General features: G+C 41.4%; 1 protein-coding gene across 2 annotated transcripts in view; it reads right to left on the bottom strand.

The window, feature by feature from the left end:
• The window catches only part of SUCLG2 (succinate-CoA ligase GDP-forming subunit beta), a 262478-nt gene extending 246788 nt beyond the window's left edge, over positions 1-15690 (bottom strand). The window contains exon 1 of one of the 2 annotated variants that reach the window (XM_065884508.1): positions 15599-15690. In XM_065884508.1, the coding sequence (XP_065740580.1) occupies positions 15599-15682 (84 nt within the window). In that variant the 5' untranslated portion in view covers positions 15683-15690. The remainder of the gene's footprint in view (positions 1-15598) is intronic. The other variant, XM_065884509.1, reaches the window with a different exon arrangement.
• Positions 15691-20220: the final 4530 nt, after the last annotated feature.

Here is a 20220-nt window from a genome sequence, read left to right as displayed (position 1 = left end):
TTCAGACCTAGGGACACATACGACTAAAAGTGAGGGGATGGAAAAAGATATTCCATGCAAATGGAAATCAAAAGATAGCTGGAGTAGCAATTCTCATATCAAACAAAATAGACTTTAAAACAAAGACTATTACAAGAGACAAAGAAGGACAATACATAATGATCAAGGGATCAATCCAAGAAGAATATATAACAATTGTAAATATTTATGCACCCAACATAGGAGCACCTCAGTACATAAGGCAAATGCTAACAGCCATAAAAGGGGAAACTGACAGTATCACAACATAGTAGGGGACTTTACCACCCCCACTTTCACCAATGGACAGATGATCCAAAATGAAAATAAATAAGGAAACACAAGCTTTAAATGACACATTAAACAAGATGGACTTCATTGATATTTATAGGACATTCCATCCAAAAACAACAGAATATACTTTCTTCTCGACTGCTCATGGAACATTCTCCAGGATAGATTATATCTTGGGTCACAAATCAAGCCTTCATAAATTTAAGAAAACTGAAATCATATCAAGTATCTTTTTCAACCACAGTACTATAAGGCTAGATATCAATTACAGGAAAAAAAACTATAAAAAATACAAACACATGGAGGCTAAATAGTACACTACTAAATAACCAACAGATCACTGAAGAAATCAAAGAGGAAATCAAAAAATGTCTAAAAACAAATGACAGTAAAAACACAACAACCCAAAACCAATGGGACGCAGCCAAAGCAGTTCTAAGAGGGAAGTTTAAAGCAATACAATCCTACCTCAAGAAATAAGAAAAATCTCAAATAAACAACCTAACCTGACACCTAAAGCAATTAGAGAAAAAAGAACCAAAAAAACCCCGAAGTTAGCAGAAGGAAAGAACTCATAAAATCAGATCAGAAATAAATGAAAAAAAAATGAAGGAAACAATAGCAAAGATCAATAAAACTAAAAGCGGGTTCTTTGAGAAGATAAACAAAATTGATAAACCATCAGCCAGACTCATCAAGAAAAAAAGGGAGAAGACTCAAATCAATAGAATTAGAAATGAAAACAAGTGATACTGCAGAAATACAAAGGATCATGAGAGATTACTACAAGCAACTCTATGCCAATAAAATGGACAAGTGATACTGCAGAAATACAAAGGATCATGAGAGATTACTACAAGCAACTCTATGCCAATAAAATGGACAACCTGGAAGAAATGGACAAATTCTTAGAAGAGCAGAACCTTCCGAGACTGAACCGGGAAGAAACAGAAACTATAAACAGACCAATCATAAGCACTGAAATTGAAACCGTGAATAAAAATCTTCTAACAAACAAAAGCCTAGGACCAGATGGCTTGACAGGTGAATTCTATCAAACATTTAGAGAAGAGCTAACACCTATCCTTCTCAAACTCTTCCAAAATATAGCAGAGGGAAGAACGCTCCCAAACTCATTCTACAAGGCCCCCATCACCTTGATACCAAAACCAGACAAAGATGACACAAAAAAAGAAAACTACAGGCCAATATCACTGATGAACATGGATGCAAAAATCCTCAACAAAATACTAGCAAACAGAATCCAACAGCACACTGAAAGGATCATACACCATGATCAAGTGGAGTTTATTTCAGGAACGCAAGGATTCTTCAATAGACGCAAATCAATCAATGTGATACACCAAATTAACAAACTGAAGGAGAAAAACCATATGATCATCTCAATAGATGCAGAAAAAGCTTTTGATAAGATTCAACACCCATTTATGAAAAAAATCCTCCAGAAAGTAGGCATAGAGGGAACATATCTCAACATAATAAAGGCCATATATGACAAACCCACAGCCCACATCATCCACAATGGTGAAAAACTGAAACCATTTCCACTAAGATCAGGAACAAACAATGTTGCCCACTCTCACCACTGTTATTCAACATAGTTTTGGAATTTTTAGCCACAGCAATCAGAGAAGAAAAAGAAATAAAAGGAATCCAAATTGGAAAAGAAGAAGTAAAGCTGTCACTGTTTGCAGATGACATAATACTATACATAGAGACTCCTACATATGCTACCAGAAAACTACTAAAACTATTCAATGAATCTGGTAAAGTAGCAGGATACAAAATTAATGCACAGAAATCTCTTGCATTCCTTTACACTAATGATGAAAAATCTGAAAGAGAAATTAAAGAAATACTCCCATTTACCATTGCAACAAAAAGAATAAAATACCTAGGTATTAACCTACCTAAGGAGACAAAAGACCTGTATGCAGAAAACTGTAAGACACTGATGAAAGAAATGAATGATACAAACAGATGGAGACATATACCATGTTCTTGGATTGGAAGAATCAGCATTGTGAAAATGACTATACTACCCAAAGCAATCTACAGATTCAACACTATCCTTATCAAACTACCAATGGCATTTTTCACAGAACTAGAACAAAAACTTTCACAATTTGTATGGAAACACAAAAGACCCCGAATAGCCAAAACAATCTTGAGAAAGAAAAATGGAGCTGGAGGAATCAGGCTCCCAGTCTTCAGACTGTACTACAAAGCTACAGTAATTAAGACAGTATGGTACTGGCACAAAAACAGAAATATAGATCAATGGAACAGGATAGAAAGCCCAGACATAAACCTATGCACTTATTTTTGATAAAGGAGACAAGAATATACAATGGAGAAAAGACAGCCTCTTCAATAAGTGGTGCTGGGAAAACTGGACAGCTACATGTAAAAGAATGAAATTAGGACACACGCTAACACCATACACAAAAATAAACTCCAAATGGACTAAAGACCTAAATGTAAGGCCAGACACTATAAAACTCTTAGAGGAAAACATAGGCAGAACACTTTATGACATAAATCACAGCAAGATCCTTATCTAAAAGTTAACTCTGTAAGTTTTCCCCCACATTAAAATATTTTATATAAAATCAATTTTATATCACTCATAAAAACCTCACCATAAACGTATATGAAACAAAAAAGAAAGGATCGATTATACTCGCAACATGCCTGCTAGGAGTTCTGGAATTGGTACTCCAATCCTAACAGCACACTGTGATTCTGTGATTTATAATAAATATATATTTGGTCTTCATCCCCAGTCCTTGTACTGAGCTCTCAAAACCCTTGGAATTTCTTAAGTGAAGAGAGTGATAAAGGTGTCTTTGTTAAATGAAAGAGACAACTTTTGAAAAGCCACTAGGTAACCTAAGGATGGGGGTTGGTTGCCAGGGGAACCAGCCTAGTGATTAGAGGGTAGGGACTTTCAGTCCTCCTCCTCCACCTCAGGGGAGGGGACAGGAGCTAGAGATTAAGTTCAATCACTGAAGGCCAATGATTTAATCAATCTTGACTATGTAATAAAGCCTCCATAAAAATCCCTGTACCAGGAGACTCAGAGAGCTCCGGGGGTGGTGAACATGTGCAGATTCAGAGAGAGTGCTACGCTCTATAACCCTCTCTACACACCTTGCCCAGGGCATCTCTTCCATCTGGCTGTTAGTGAGTTATATAGCCTTTTACAATAAACTGGTAACCTAGGAAGTAAAATGTTTCTCTACATTCTGTGAGCCACTCTAGCAAATTAATGGAACCCGTACAAGTGACAATGTAGACTTGATATTGGCCTCTGAAGTGGGGTGGGGGCAGTCTTGTTGGACTGTGCCCTTAACTTGTGGAATCTAATGCTATTTCCATGTCAACAATGTCAGAATTTAGTTGGATTGTAGGACACCCAGCTGGTGGAGAACTGCTTGGTGGTACTGGAAAACCCATACACTAGAACTGATGTTAGAATCTACACCATTAGGCTCAGCCTCCCCAGAAACCAGTCACAAGACTTCTGCTTCCATTTCAAGCTAATCTCCTCAACACTCAGCCATTCAATCCGTAATCATTTTTAAATTAGTGAGGATAACCTGTTTACAACTTCACTATCTCAAAACTTATTTAGTTTTTCTAAATTAGCCATATAGCACATTTATTTTTTCATGCTAATTATAAAAAGGTTAAAAACTGAAAAAATCTTTCTTTTCCCTATATTGTTGGTTTTCAATTTTAATGATACATCACTTTAAAGAGTTCTGAACCTTCTTTTCCTCCCCTTCTTTTCAAAGTTAAGTTAACCCAAATATGTCCTTCAAAGTCCAGGTGGTCATTTGGACAGCAATTAGGAGAGCATTAGTAGAAGATAGTGACATCAAACAAAAGACAAAGATAGTTTCCTTATAAAAATGTGAAGAGATCTCCACTGATAAGGTGAAAACAGTAAATTTTCTGATAAAGCTAAATGGCTGGTCTCCACTCCCAATCTGGGGCTAAGTGCAAGAAAGTCCTTTGCCCAAGGGACTTCATTGTAGTCCTCCACTCCTGACACCAATAAGGCACTACAGAGAGCCTCTCTCTCCTTCCATGTCATTTCCCCAACTTGACTGTTCTAATCCCCTACTTTGCTTACATTGTTCATCTCCCTTGCAAGTTGCAATGTTGAGGGGGTTTAGGAGAAAAGCAGGGAAAACACTGAAGGAGGCTTTTTACAAAAATTAAGCCTTTCTGTTTATTACTTATGTGACCGTAACTTAATTATATATTTAATATATTTTAATTAACCATTTTCAATTAGTGTATTTTAATTAATATATTTTGATATTTTATTTAATCTATTTTACTTAAATAATATATTTTATTTAATCAACACATGTAAGTTAAATGTGATTTAATCATATTATGTAATGATTTAAGTAACTATGATTTAACTACAATTTTTTTTGAGAACATCCCTTTTATTTTTTTATGTTTATTTATTTTCTCATCAGTCATCCATTTTATACACATCACACATCAGTGTATACGTGTCAATCCCAATCTCCTGATTCATCACATATTATGTAATATGATTTAATTAACTATGATTTAACTACAATTTATTAAAGCTAGTGACAATAATGCCAAAACCAATAACTAAAATTTACTGATCATCTAGGGCATGGTGCTAAGATGATATGCATGGCCTCAGTTAATCCTCACTGTAACTCTGGGAGGTGAATACTGTAGCTCCCTACATTTTACAGATGAGAAAACTGAGGCACAGAAATTTCATCAAGTTTAAGAATGAACAACTTTTTTGCACCACTCTAATGTACCACTGGGAAAAACCTGCCAATCAATCTACGACACAACTGTAAAACACATCCATATGTCAGAGATGCTGAAATGTGAAAAAGAAAAAAGTGTGTCTTGCAATGAAATACCTAAGTAATTTTCAGAAGGTCACAAATCTACTAAGTGTTGCAAGCAAGATTTGAACACAGGCAGTCTGGTTCCAGTCCTGGTTTATGCCTATTATCCTGGCATAATTATTAACAGTGCTCCCTTTTAACTATCAAAAGTGCCCCAGTTTTAAGATAAAATATAGTCTTCATACTCATGGTTTAAATGAAATAAACCCTGTGCTCCGAGTCCCACCTCACTGCACCAGGCACTAATGTGGGAGCCAGCATCCTCTGCAGGTGGCTTCAAGAAGTCCTGCCCAATATGGCAGTTTTTTATTGAGTGGTGGCAAAAGGACCCAAACAAATTCCCTTTGGGAAGCATAAAGTGGAAGTGAACCAAGAGAAGTTAGGTTATTTCAATGCAGAATACTGCTCCAAGCAAAGCTGAGGAAGTACTCCAGGGCCATATGAAGCCTATTGTCTACATTTGTCTTGGAAACACTCACTTGGCTATTTGGGTGGACAAGCTGACTTCCCATGATACCCCATTTTCCCAATTAATAATTCTCTCCTGAGAATTATTTTAGTTATGATCATAAGAAAGCGGTCTAAAACAAGGCCCACTACCATGACCTTAATCTCTGATAAATTAATCTAACTAAGACCAGCCAAGTGAATAGTAAGAAGATCTTCAGAAATTTGGGAATGTGAAAAAGGAAACAAAGCAAACGTGAACATGTGTACTTGGAGAAGAGAAGATGGACAAGTTAGCAGCAGTTCATGAAGGAATTCTAAATGGATCAGGCCACCCCACCAACACTGCACTCAGAGCCCTTCTACTCAGGGGGCCATGGTGCTGCTCCTCTCCAAGACCTCCCCACCTCAGCCACAGGTGGTAAGGCGGAGGTGGACACCTTAAAAAGAACCAGCCAGTCTTTCAGCTGGCCAGTGACCCGAACGTGAGTGCAAAAGGATGAGCTAGACTGATGAGATGTTCTTGTTATTAGAACTGTGACATTCTGAGAGACAGAAGCTGAATGATGTGTTAGGGTTAGGAAGCTGGAGGGGGCCCAGGAATGGACAAAGTTATGCGCAGGTACAAGTTATAGAGAAATGGTACCACGAGCTAGCCACCAGTTAACACAACAGAAGAGGCACAGAGGAGCCAACACCAAGGAACATTAGTCTTGAGTTCCAGTATGTGTCCATTTCAAAAAACCACTTTTTTCCCCTTAAGAAAAGTCCAAGGAGATCTTTCAATCAAAGAGGCCTTAATAATCAACTGCATCATCCACACAAGACTGAGAGCACAAAAGGAAATATCTAAGCCACACCGCACGATTCCACCAGGGCCCAGAACGTTGTGAACGCAGGATAAGGGAGTCTTGGAGCTTTGGAAAGCTCTTCACTGTGCTCAAGTTTAGAAATGTGCACTTTGCAAGCCTGACATATTTATGGGTCTTTCTATTTCTCTTCTTTTATTTGCCTGTTCTTGTTCTACGACCATAACAGCATGTCCAGGGAACACTTGGGCACAAGGACGGAGCACATGGTCCCATAGCAAAGACAAGCAGGGATCTTTTATAACAACAGTAGCTCCTCACACCTTCTCTGCTCAGGGATGGTACACAGCCTTTTATCACCTTTTTGGTATATGGCAGTGGAGAGAAGCCAGCAATGGGGACTCAGCAGGGAAAGCATGAATCCTGTCCAGCTTCTTTCCTTAATAATGCCAATCTTTCTCTTCTATCCCCACTGCCATCATTTAGTCCATTTTAGTTAGGAGGACCATATATCAGCTTTCCAGGCACAGTCTGGGTTTCTGCTATACCTGCTGGTGTAATTATTCACAGCGCTCGCGTTCACTCTCAAAAGTATCCTGATTTGGCAAAAAATTATGTGGTCACCCTGATTTTGATCCAAACCCCCATCTTCCACTTCATGTACCACTGGAGAAAAAAAAAACTGTCACTCAATCTGTGACACAAGTGTACAAACATATGCAGTTTTCAGAGATGTTGAAATGTGAAAAAGAAAAAAAGTGAGTCTTGTAATAAAATATGTAAGTAATTGTCACACATCACAAAGATAACCAGTTAAGGGCAAGATTTAAACCCAAGCAGTGTGATTCCAGTCCTGGTTTATGCCTATTATTGTGGCATAACTACTACTGGCACTGAATTAGTACAACAGTCACCTGAATGATTTCCATTCTTAATCCCTCCAACCCTTTCCACACTGTATAAAGAAAGAATACTCTGAAGCATAAAACGGCTGCTGCCACTCCTCTGTCTAAAACCCTTCAATGGGGGCTTCCCTGGTGGCACAGTGGTTAAGAATCCGCCTGCCAATGCAGGGGACACGGGTTCAAACCCTGGTCTGGGAAGATCCCACATGCCACAGAGCCACTAAGCCCATGCGCCACAACTACTGAGGCTGTGCTTTAGAACCACAACTACTGAGCCCACTACTGAGCCACAACTACTGAGCCCACAACTACTACTGAGCCCACATGCCACAACTACTAAAGCCCGCGCACCTAGAGCCTGTGCTCTGCAACGAGAAGCCACTGCAATGAGAAGCCCACACATAGCAACGAAGACCTAACACATCCAAAAAATAAAATATAAAATTTTTTAAAAATAATTAGCCCCTATTAAAACCCTTCAATGGCTCCCCACTGCCCTCAAGAACCAACCTTGACTCCATTACCAGACTCACAAGATCAGCAAAATTTTGCCCCTGCATATGTCTCTAGCCTCATCTCTCACTGCTCCCCCACCTCTAACTCCAAAAAGCAGCCCTCCTGAAATTCTTCAGGGTCCTCAAGTCACAACCCTGGGACTAAGACAGCCTAGAAATGGAAATAGGGTAAGCACATGGAGAAATGGATAGGGGTAGAAAAAGAGATGCCAGACTCCCATCCCACCCCCACTCACAGGACCCAAACTCAGACCTATTCCTTAAGCTTTGCCATGTCTCCAATATCAACTCAAACACTACATCAAACCCCTCTAATTTTAAAATAAAAGTAAATGTTAGAGTTAAGTGTTAGAAATCTATGCCTTTGTGACTAGTATCCACGTGCTATTCTTTTGGAATCATTTCTAGAAAGGGGCAAAAGCTGGCCACGTAATCAGCACACTGACCAAAGTCTGAACTCAGAATACCAGGAAACTCCACCCTCTATCACCATCCCCCAAAACTCAACCTCCAAAGGAAATGCAATTTCACAATTTCTCCAGCATTCCTGAAAAGCTGAAGGCAGTCCTGTGCACAGGGCAGACAGTGAGGGGCATACGCCAGTTGCCCTTGCGTACATGTTATGACTACAGTCTAGTGTTTGGGTGTCCCCCCACCTCAAACTTTTGATGCATAAGTGGTCCAGAAGCCATAGTTACTAAGCCAACACCAAGATGTGCAAACATTTCTGGAACAAGCAACATCCAGGATGGTGCAACTGAGTTCCCCACACAACCCTCCCCACTGCCACCTCAGGCCTCACCAGACCTTCACCCCACCTGTGGAATAATGAAGATAACTGGGGCCCAGGAGACAGGGCTTGAACTCTCTGAGCCTCAAGTTCCCTAGATGTAAACTGAGAATAATCACCTCTGTTTGAAGTTGTTGATGCAGGATTAAGTGAAATAAACCATTTGGAAACACCAAGCCAGCACCTAACCCTGATATGGCAGCAAACACTAAATGCTTATCAAATCTGGGAAAGGAAAACTATTCTGGCTTGATAACACCAAAAAAAAAAATTCAAGTAAATGTAGCTTCAAATTTACTGCAAGAGAAATAATCGCTCTGAGCCTACTATCTAGCCATAATGTCAGACATCATGCATATCATCTTATTTAATCTTTGTAACTATCTGTAAGAATTAGCTCCTTTCAGAGAACAATAAATTGAGGTTCACTCAAGTTCAATAATTAGTAGAGCAAGAACCTGGCAGACCCAGAATTTGAACTTAGTCCTATTTGAACACAGAACCATACCCTTTTCTCCTCACTGTTTCCCAGACCCTGGAGCCAGAGGAGGGAGTCAGATAAGAGCCTGCTAAGAGTCAGATAAGAGGACAATCATGCAGTGTTGATTAGTCCACCTAAGTCGGCATAAGTGCAAAGACCAAGCTGCCCATTACTCAGGGACAAAGAAAGGAGGAAAGGTCAGCCATCAGTATAACCGGATAGTTCAGCTCAAAAAGGACCCTTTGGCAATGTAACTTAATGTTTTAACAGCGTAAGTAACTTATCAGCATGAGGCAGGTGACTCCCTGGCCCTGTGATTTTAAGCAGACTATTTAGTATGACCCTTCTATGCCTCTGTTCTGTTATTTGTAACATGAAGACAGTACAATCTCCCCTGCAGTAACATTGTAAGGGGTAAGGAAATAATGTGAAGACATCACTTTGCACAGGGTCTGTAACATATGAAATGCACAGTCCTATTATTTTGAAAGTCCTTTCACAAGGAGACTTTCTATAGCCCTTTCCTTCCTCATTTGCCTCAATTATCTGCATCAACCCTCATCTCTGTTACTTACCTGCCTCTCATTTCTCTGTGTACCCCATGCATTCATTTAGACCACAAAAGCTTACTGAATAACTGGTCAGGCAGGCTGGGGAAATAGCAGTGCATAAGAAAAATCTTTGCCCTCATAGAGCTTACATTCTTACATTTGTGGGGAAGGAAGTCAGAGAATAAAACAAACAAACAAAAAACACATAATAAACCACCAGGTAAAGTGTTAAAATGCAGGCAAGGGGCAGAAAATAATCTCTGGGGAGAAAGTGAGTCAGATAAGATAATTAGGGAACGCCCTGTGGGAAGACCACTTTGAATCAGAAAGCTGAATGATGGGATAGAACAAGGCCTGAGATCAGAAGGAAGAGTGTTTCAGACAGGGAAACAGCAAGTGCCCCACGCAAGACCACGCAGTGTCACAGAAGACTAAGCACATAGCTCTCTACTGTATAATTTTTGGTTTACCCGCCAATTTTGCCACTAGACTATGAGCCCCCTGAGGGTAGGGCTGTGTATCTTCCCTGTATTCACTCACTCATAGAACTCACTTATTAAAGGTATCTATATGCCCAGCATTCTCTAAAGCACTAGATTTACAGTGAAGAATTAATCAGTATAGTCTCTGCCTTCAAGGAGCTTCCAACAAATAGCACTGGGCAAAGACTAAGCACTGAGAAAATATTTACTAAGTGAACAATATGTGCTTGATGTGCAGTTATCTAGTTCTATACCATGCCAAACTGTGGGCTTTCTACAGCTCATCTTTCCTCCCTCATTTGCCAAAAAGATCGCCACTAGCTCTTCACTTCTGTTACTCACCTGCCTCTCCTCCATACCAAACTGTTCCCAATGACTCCTCTAATCTCCCCATCTTCTCTCTCCCCTCTGCCTTTGCCCACAGTCCACTCCACCTGGCATGCCTTCCCCTGCATCATCTTTACCAGACTAATTCTAGTGTCATTTCCCCAAATTTCATTAGTATACTGACGTTACCACTTGCTCAAACGTGTAGAAATCTCTCAAGTTCTTCAGACAAAACGTTTTCATCAAGTAACAGAAAATGATGGGTGCACAGGTAGCAAAGGACAATTCCAGATTGAGTGAATAGTAAAAAGAGTTGAATGACAAATGATCTGAAGTTGCATATGTAATTTCTTTTCCTCCCCAAAATACAAGATACGTCAGTGAGTTTCTGGGCGTTGTGCTTACAGAATTGGGCCAGGATACAAGGGCAGCAAAAAGTCTCACTACTATGGGTCTGTGTACTCATCCATGAAAGAAGTGTTTCGTTTACAGTAAACAAAACCACTTTGGGACAAGAGCTATCATTTACAGCTCTTCCCCACACAGAAGTCAGTAGTTTAGCAACTAAATTATTTGAGATGAATTTCCTTTTCTAACAGCAGAAATTGCAAGTGCACTTCATTTATAAAAGAAAAGAGTCATATTTATTCTTCTAGGCAAAAAGGCAGATAAAGGTGAGTCACAACTTCCAATGCAGCCTCCACAGCCATAGTTAGCTGACAGAAACTTGCACGTAAGCTTCAGTCCTTCACTTCTAAAAGCCAGGCATCCATCTTTCTCCTCTCACTTCTGGAAAGAACAGAAAATTAAGCTGGAGTCATCTATTCTGAGATACACAACAGCAGGGACAGGGTTTTGGTTTCCTTCAACAATACACATTCCTCCCTGAGTTCCTGGACAGAAGCTCTGGGCTTTGTAGAGAACCACACAACAAGGACTCTATAACTAGGGGCCTGAGGGGCAGTGTTTCCCACAATGTCTTTGCTTCACCTACGACACAACAGCTCTGTTAACTTCACCCAGCCATTATGAGAGGGGAAATGCACTAAAAGGCAAAATACCATGATCAGATTATCACTAACCATTTAAACTCAGTGCCCTCAGCCAAGACTTCCCCTAAGACATAACTAATGTAACAGGCTCATCTCTGTGCCCAACATGGCTGTGCCTTGCTGTATTGTGCTATTTATAATAGGGAGTGCACTGTACAGTAATTACATGCCTGGTCTTTGGCAGCCGGGCTGGGATTCAGCTATTTTTCACTAGCTGAGTAACTTTGGGCAAAACACTCTAAGCTTTTAAAAACTCTTTATCAGACCCTACAAGTCCCCACTTGATCCAGCCCCTGCCTACCTCTCAGACCATGACTAGTACTGTCACTTTCCACCTCTTTAACTGTCTGGATATGTTGAGTTCAGGTCCCACCTCAGGGCCTTTGCATTTGCTGTCCTCTCTTCCTGAGTGTCACCTGGCTGGCTACTTTTCATTAATCAGGTCTCAGTTCAAATGTCAAAAAGTCACCTCCAGGATCTCATAAACATAATGTTGATTATGTGAGTATGCACTCATATAATCCATTGTATAATTCCATTTACATAAAGTACAAAAAGGAACTAAACCAGTGTATGGTGGCGTAATTCAGGGGACTGGCTACTCTTTTCTGGGTGGGAGTAGTGACGGGAAGGAGCACCAGGGGGCCCTCTGGGTTGCTGCTAAATGATTAATTTCTTGATATGGATCTGATCTCCTGGGCATGTTCAGTTTGTGCAAACTCATCAAGCTGTTCACTTATAATATGTATATTTTTATTACACGTGTTACAATGCAATGTCGAATTGGTTTTCCTGGATCACCTAATCTATGACCCACCATCTTGGCTAAGCTATTCATTCTCCAGCCCATGACCTTGTTTTATTTTCTTCATAGCATTTGTCACTGGCTGAAATCATTTTCATTATTGTTTATGTATGTACAGTCTAGCCCTTCCCCACCCCCTTTAAAATATAGTATCATGTGGCCAAGATCTCTGCCTGCCTTGTTTACTATCCCCAAATATCAGTGCCTAGAGAGTCTTGTTCTAGGTATAAGCTGAACAGAGAAATATATGTAAAATAAGAAATGGCAAAAGGGTGGCCCTTTAAGGATATAACATCAATTGAAAGTCAAAACGGAGAAGCCAACTGCAGAAGAAATAAAAAATGTCAATGACATTTAGCATCAGGAGTATGTGTCAAATGTTAAATTTAACGAGGAGGGGGTACATAAAGTGTCATTCTTTGGCACCTCTGTGAGAGTGGTTGAAGTTACTTCTCACAGCAGAAACTGGGTCATTTATCTCTGTACACATAAGAATTTTGCATAAGGCCTGGTACAAAGAAGGTCTGAGCCAAGAAGAGTAGCAAGAGTTTTCTGAGACGCTTGGTGAGGATTCTTAAGTTTCCAAGAAAAAGAGGGTCATATTCAACTGTAATGTCTGCCATGGGCAAGGGAGTAGGTAGGCACAACATACATGCAGAGGTAGGTGGAGCAGATACAAAGAAGCATTCAAGAATATGAAAAGGGTTCCTTACAAATCACAAACAATACTCACCTACTTTTATTGCCAATTCTAAGATGTTTATAAAGAAAAAATTAATATGTGTCAGTCGTGTTGGTGACTTGGATGTTACATAGTAACTTTATGCTATGCAGAGTAACTTACATGCTGATATAACTTACATTCATGAGGAAATTTACACCACAGCCTGGTATAATGGAAACTGAAAAGTAAACCTTTAATCTGTAATCAGTTCTGCCACAAACTCTCTTTATAACCTTGAACAAGTCCTTGAACTTTAGTGCTCAATTTTTCTACCTGTGAAATAAGCTAGTTGGATCTGATGCTTGCTAACGCCCATTTCCAGTTCTTGAACACTGTGTACTATTCCTGACTTAAAAAAAGAAAACAAACTCATTTCCTAAGCTTATGTTCACAGGACAATACGCCACCCACAAGTATGTAAATCAAAGTTACTAGATGCAGTGAGGTAGGAGATCCTTTTACCCAGTCTTCTTGCCAAACCAAGGGTATCACCCACTCAGATTCTCTACAGTGTTGTGTTCAGACTCCCATTTCTTGGTAAGGCAAGAAGCCCTATCATACTTCAACTAAACAGTTGGATTTCTCGGCACAATTATTTCCTTTGCTTGAGTTTTCACTGCCTTAGGCACCATGTTTCCCATCAATTCAAGTCTACTCTCATAGCACCACAGTTCTTGTTTTTTTCTGACACTTAAATAATGAATAGAACTTGATCACCTGGAGGTATTCTTACTCTATTACAACAGTTATTAGTTATTTTAATTAGACAAAACCACCATTCCTTTTGCTATCCCACCATACTGTCAAGTGCCTGTTAAAGATATTACAGTAATAAGTTATTAGCATCTTTTAAATTTACATTAACAAAAACAGACAAATGAGAAGTCAGGAAATGAAAGAAGGAAAAAAAAAAAAAACCTTTCAGATATCATAATTAACCAAAGCTTAGAGTAACTCAAAAAATCATTAGTAGCTATCTTTCAATTTTTAAAAAATATATACTATGCATATCCTAGTTAAAACTGCAGGAGTGATCATTTGTCTCTCATCAATTAAAGATGGGAAAACGGACAAGGACGATGCTCTGCTGTGGATGAGCCCCACACCATCCTTTCTTTAAAAGAGGAGCGATATTACTAATGGAGAATAAGAAGTCCAGTGGTTGATCACTTGTCCATGAGTCATCACCAACTCCTAACTCCCCAAAGACCTTTTGACTACTGTGACTCTTGCCACCTGCAGAACGTATGGATCAAATCTACAGGAAGCCAAGTTCTAATAGCTATTCAGCATCCACCACTGGCCCTCCTAGGTTTTTATTCTCTTGAAACAAGGAGAAAGAGGACAGGGCCAATGCTCTGATGTGTTTTAGTGCTGGGACTGACTGCTCACTGAATTGAGGGAGAGCGTTTCCCATCTTTCTCCTTGACCCCCTCATTTCACCAACTCAAGCACCACTACCCACCCCCCCAAGTCTGCAAAAGCAGGCAGCCTGCAGAGAGCTCACTCCAGGAGGTGAGTTACTAAACCAGCAAGGTTGGGTTTCTAGGTACCTTCATCATGTGGCCTAACAAACAGGCTCAAGACAGAGACGGTTCAGAAGCAGCATTGGCAAAGCAGGTAACTGAGGACACACAAATGTTGCCTGCCATTTTAGTAAACAAGAATGTTGCTTGCCATCAAGTCAGCAGTCACTGCAGCCGCCGGAGACAGTGCACCCTGAGGGGAATACAGGATGCAGAAAAACAGGATACAGGCCCTAGAGAGTGAAGATGCATATCAAAGGAATAACTTCAATAAGCCCAGACTCTTACACCTTCCCAAATTGAGCAAAGCATTAAAATCACTACCTTGACATATCTGATTTTTGTGACTAACCCTAATCTTTTGATGTTCCACTACAAGTTTTTTTTTTTGTTTTATTTTCAGCCCAAACTCCCATATATCCTGGCTCCTCCCTTACCTCTTTGGAACAGTTCCTCAGAGCTATCCAGAAACTTCCCCAGGATACAACCCTCAATAATGCCTCCAATAAAATATATTTCCCAACTTTCAGGGTGTGCATTTTTTTTCTGTCGACATAATAACACCTCAGGACTCCAAAACCCAGTCCCAGGGACTTTTCCTTAACATGCCTGCAGCGCCTGGTACAGGGCCAGGCGCCCTCCGCAGCGCTAGGGTAACCCACGTCAGCGACAACTGAGAGCTGGGTGGCTCTCACTCCGGGGTGGCCCGGACTGTCATTACCCGCTCCGCCTGGGACCCCCGACACCTGAAGCGAGGTGGGGGTGGGGGGATGCTGGGGTCTCTCGTGCGCCCCCGGGCGCAGCACCGCGCGTCCCCTCCACAGGTGCGGCGCCCTAGCGGCCGCGCACCGGGGCCAGGAAGAGGTGGACAGACAAGGACAGGAGGGCATCATTGGCTGCTCCAGGCTCCCACCAAGAGGCCCGCTCACCTGGGACCTGGCCGCCAGGAGCGGGGACCGGAGCGCCAGGTCTCTCAGTAGTTTCCAGGCCTGCGCCACCACAGGGGCCGCCATCTTAACCAGAAAACTTGCGCGGAGAGCCAGGCGGGCCGCGGCGAACCAGGCGGGGCGCGGCGAGGGCGGGAAGGGGAGGGGAGGGGAGGGGAGGGGAGGGGAGGGGAGGGGAGGGGAGGGGGCGGGGCCCGGCCGCCCCTCCCGCACCGCCCCCTCCGCCCGGGCCCGCCTGCTGCCCCCGGGACGTGGCAACGCCTCTGAGGGGCCACCTTCTATAGCCCTGCGTCCCCCACTGCGACTCGCACCTCGGCCCCAAGTTCACTTTCAGCCTTCAGAGGCCCCGTGGCCTCCTCACCGTGCTACCCCGGCTCACCATGTGAGCAAAAACACATCCCGAGCCCTACGGTCGTGGGGCTTAAACTGCACTGGGGCGACAGGCCAGTGCACGTTAGCCGGTGCCGTGAGTGCTCTGAGGACCGGCCCACGGAGCTGACGCCAAGTAAGGGAGGCCTCTGGTCTGGTCCTTGGGCCCCAGAGGCTCGCCTAGGGAAGCGATATTTGAGCTGAGCCTTGAGGGAGTACGGGAGAAGCAAGTGGGTCTGACGAGGTCGGTGGATCCCCTCTGCACCTGAGTAAGAATTTTTTATCTTTTACCGAAGGTTAAGGCAAATCAATTGAAGCACTTTAAGCCAGTAATCACCAGAACAAGAGCAAGCGTTTATTCGGAGTTTACGTGACTCTAAGCCCTGTATATGTAATAAAATTACTATAGCAAATAAGCTTAATACGTGCCAGGCACGTTACAAATTATGAACTAATTTAGTCTTTATAGCAGCCTTTCCAGTAGGTACCAATGTATAAATCCCCGGTTTGCAGAAGAGAAAACTGAGGCCAGAGAGGTTACCTAACTTATTGAAGGTCAGAGATCTGATACGGATTAAAAATGGTTCAAACCCACGCTCTCTTCTCCCCACCCTATTAAGTACCATTTTAGAATTTTTTTTAACCTTACTCTGTTCTTGAGCCTATGATCATGAGAAAATGTACAATGTAACAGAACTAGGAAACTATTTCTGCTTTATTTCCCTTTTTACTTTTTCTCCTTTTAATTTTTTTTAATTTTTATTTTGACAAAACAAATGTACAGAAAAGTTGCAAGAACATTACCCCCAACTCCGAAGTGTCCTTTACCCAGATTTACCAGTTATTTGTATTTTGCCTCATTCCCCATTTTTCATAGATATAGATACATAGCTTTATAGCCCATTCTTAATCACAAGTTTACTGGCTAGATTTAGCATCCATTGTTGATTATTTCTTGAATCAGTTATTACTGTAATGGTTGTAAAATCATGATTGTCTAATTCCATTCCTTTCTACATTTTTTAGTTTACTTTCTACTCTGAGAAGAGCTTTACCATCTCCCACGTTTATTTATCCTTGTATTCACTTGTATCAATATGGACTCATGCATCCCTTTTTATTCAGTGCCAAGCCTATGCTCATTCCTTTTACATGTACTCAGCTGCCTCTGAATATGGGTCATTTAAGCCTCACAGGAACCCTGTAAGGGGTGATGATGTTATTCCCATTTTACCAGAGGGGGAACTGTACTACAGAAACACTGTGTAACTTGCCCAGGGTCACAGCCTGGGACCAGACCCCAAAGCTGAAATCTGACCACACCCCAAAGCTGAAATCTGACCACACCCTTCTCTTGACAGGAGGGGATCTGAGTTCCCACCTCATCTATCATTACTTGTACTGGGTCTGCCATCTAGCCAGGATGGAGCAAAGATTCATTAATGTTTACAGACTGAATGTTTAAGCGTGGTGAAAGCTTTGAACATGTTGTCAGAAGGAAGCAGACCTCCTGTAGAATTAATCAAAGGTGGTTTATTCAGACAGTACTATGGCAAGGGAGTTGGCTACTATCACTTTCCTTCCAGCAGAGACCTGAAAGGGTTTGAAAAGAAGAGTGCATTTCGTAAAGAGAAAGGAAAGCCTCCTTAGACAGTCTTTGATGAGTGTTCTGTTAGGATGGGATTTTTTTTCTATTAGGGCAGGATTTTTGGAAGTGGAGTGGGCAGAGTCTTTCTGATTACCATTCATGTACGTGTGGCAATCTTTGATTGGTTCATTATCTACTAGTGAATTTCTGGGCTGGGTAGCATCATATGAGTTTTCCTGTTTCAATTGGAAGACAGCCTATTCCTCAGCTTTGGGGCCCAAGTCCTGCATCAGCAATTCCTCAGTGTCTTCATCCACATTCTCTAATTCTGCCATCTCTGCAGCCCAGGGGTTGGGGGAGATGGAGGAGAAGGACCTTTGTATGGTATCTCCAGTGCTTAGCACTGGACCAGGATTAGAGAAAGTATGAAACAAACACATGTAGGATGACTCACACTTATTGAGTTCCTCCTAAGACTTCTCGCTATTTTCTACCCTTTTTTCCCAAATAGGAAGCTCTTTGAGGTCAAGGATCCACCAAAGAGTTCTGCACTGTGCTTTGCTGAGATGAGCACTGGGTTTTCAGTGAAACTGGATTGGATTCAAATCTCACCTCTGCCTTCTGTGAATCTGTGACCTGAGGAACTACCTAGGTCGTACAGTGATAGTAAGTATTCAGTGAGATGTTGTATGTAAAGACCTTGCACATAGCAAGGTCTCAGTAAATGTTGTATTTCTTCCTCTGATATATTCTTAATAAATATTTGATATCTAATGTGAAACACCAGAGCCAATCTGAGGTATGGGTCATAAGGTCCCTGACACTTTGTAACTTATCTTGATAGCTCTGGCGAACAGTAGAGACGTGTATGTGCCAGATGAAAGTATTAAAAGAGCGTAAAGTTGTTGTCTCCAGGAAGAGGGTGGAGGATAGGGGTCAGGGAACCTTTACATTTTTAGAACTTCGCAAATACTGATTCCTGGGCTCCACTCTAGACCTACTGAATCAGAATCGCTTAGGATGGAGTCTGACATCTGCATTTTAAATAATCTTCTCAAGGAGTTATTTAGTTTGAGAACTAAAAAAAATTTTAAAAAGCAGGCAAACCAAACCATAGCGGTAAACTCTCAAGAGGTTTCCCAGTGAATCAAGAGGCAAGTTACTCTGCCTTCTTCCACTGGGTTCCTAAATGTAGAGTGAAAATCCTGTGATGCGTAGATGGAGGTGATGACTAAATGCTGCTCTCAGAGAGTCTTGACACATGGGTATAAGACCTGTCTTCTACCAGGAGTCTAGGTCAGCCCCGACATGTAGAAGCATTGGCTAAGGGTGAATCAACAGTGATTCTATGCTTTTTCTTTATCAGTATTGCAACTGTGAACTGCTTGAGTAGTAACTGTGGCCTTAGGCAATACCACTACCAAAGCATTCTGTACTGTCTGGGATCAGATTGAAGCACAGAGGTAGATATCAGACAAACTGAGTTCAGGTCTTGACTCTGTGATTTAATAACTCTGAGCTTGGGCCAGTTATTTCGCAGCCTCAAACCTTTATCTGTGAAAGGGGGATTATAATAGTATGTATTTTGCCAGTGTGTTACTGAGTCCAACCTCGTACTACTTGCTGCACAACAGGCCAATGAATCGAGAGACAAGTTGCTGGAACAAGGAATAGTGACTTTATTCAGAAAACCAGCAAACTGAGAAGATGGTGGACTCGTGCCCCAAAGAACCCATCTTGCCTGAGTTAGAATTCAGGCTTTTTTATATACTAAAAGGGGAGGGAGTAAAATCAAACATTTCCTGGTTCCTGTCAGCCTCCGGAGAGGATGTGTTAATTTCTTCCTCCCTGCAGTCATTCAGGGGTGGGCCTGATCAAGATGTTCCCTGTGAGCTAAACAAAGGTATTTTAGCTTAATGCTCATTACCTGCGAGGGAGGGTTCCCAGAGATGGGCCATTATGTATAATTTAAGCTTATAGGCAACATCCGTTTAGTGATTAACTTGTAGTAGAATGCAAAGGGTTCTTCCCCATTACAAGTGCATTGTCAAGCACTGGAGATCCCAGTGGCTGTTAGCCACTAGGCTTTCTTTGCTTGACTAAGAAATCCTTTTTCATGTTTGTTTCTTTACCATTTACATCAGTGAGCCTGTTTCCCTGTTAGTAAACTGAAGGCCAAGTATGACAGCATCTTATTTGAACTAGTAGTTAACAATATAGCACTTCTCATAAACTTTGCATACACTGGAAATATTAAGTTCCAAAACTCCTTCATCAAACTTTGGATTTAGAACAACCTGCCTACACTATTTCTTATTGAGTTAATTGTTCCAGGAAAGAAAATAAAAACATCAATAGACCCACACACCTTCTTTCATTTTAGCAGTGCCTGTTAACAGTGAAATAATGTGCTCATTTTCATATCCACACTGATTACTCCCTGGGCCCAGATTTGCCAAAGAGGCATGTCAGGAAACCTAGCACAGGGATCATGCATCTAGCAGTTCCAGTGGTTGTTTATCATTACCTTTTCATTTAAGCATAAAAACCATTTGACAAATACAGACTCATTGTAACCAGTAGAAATGAATAGAATTTTTTACAAAACAATCCTAATTTTCATGGATAACATATTTGAATTCATGCC

This window comes from Phocoena phocoena, chromosome 10 (genome assembly GCF_963924675.1).
Source record: "Phocoena phocoena chromosome 10, mPhoPho1.1, whole genome shotgun sequence".
NCBI classification, from domain to species: domain Eukaryota; kingdom Metazoa; phylum Chordata; class Mammalia; order Artiodactyla; family Phocoenidae; genus Phocoena; species Phocoena phocoena.
The sequence above is the reverse complement of the archived record's forward strand: the minus strand, read 5'-3'. Positions and strand labels throughout refer to the sequence as shown.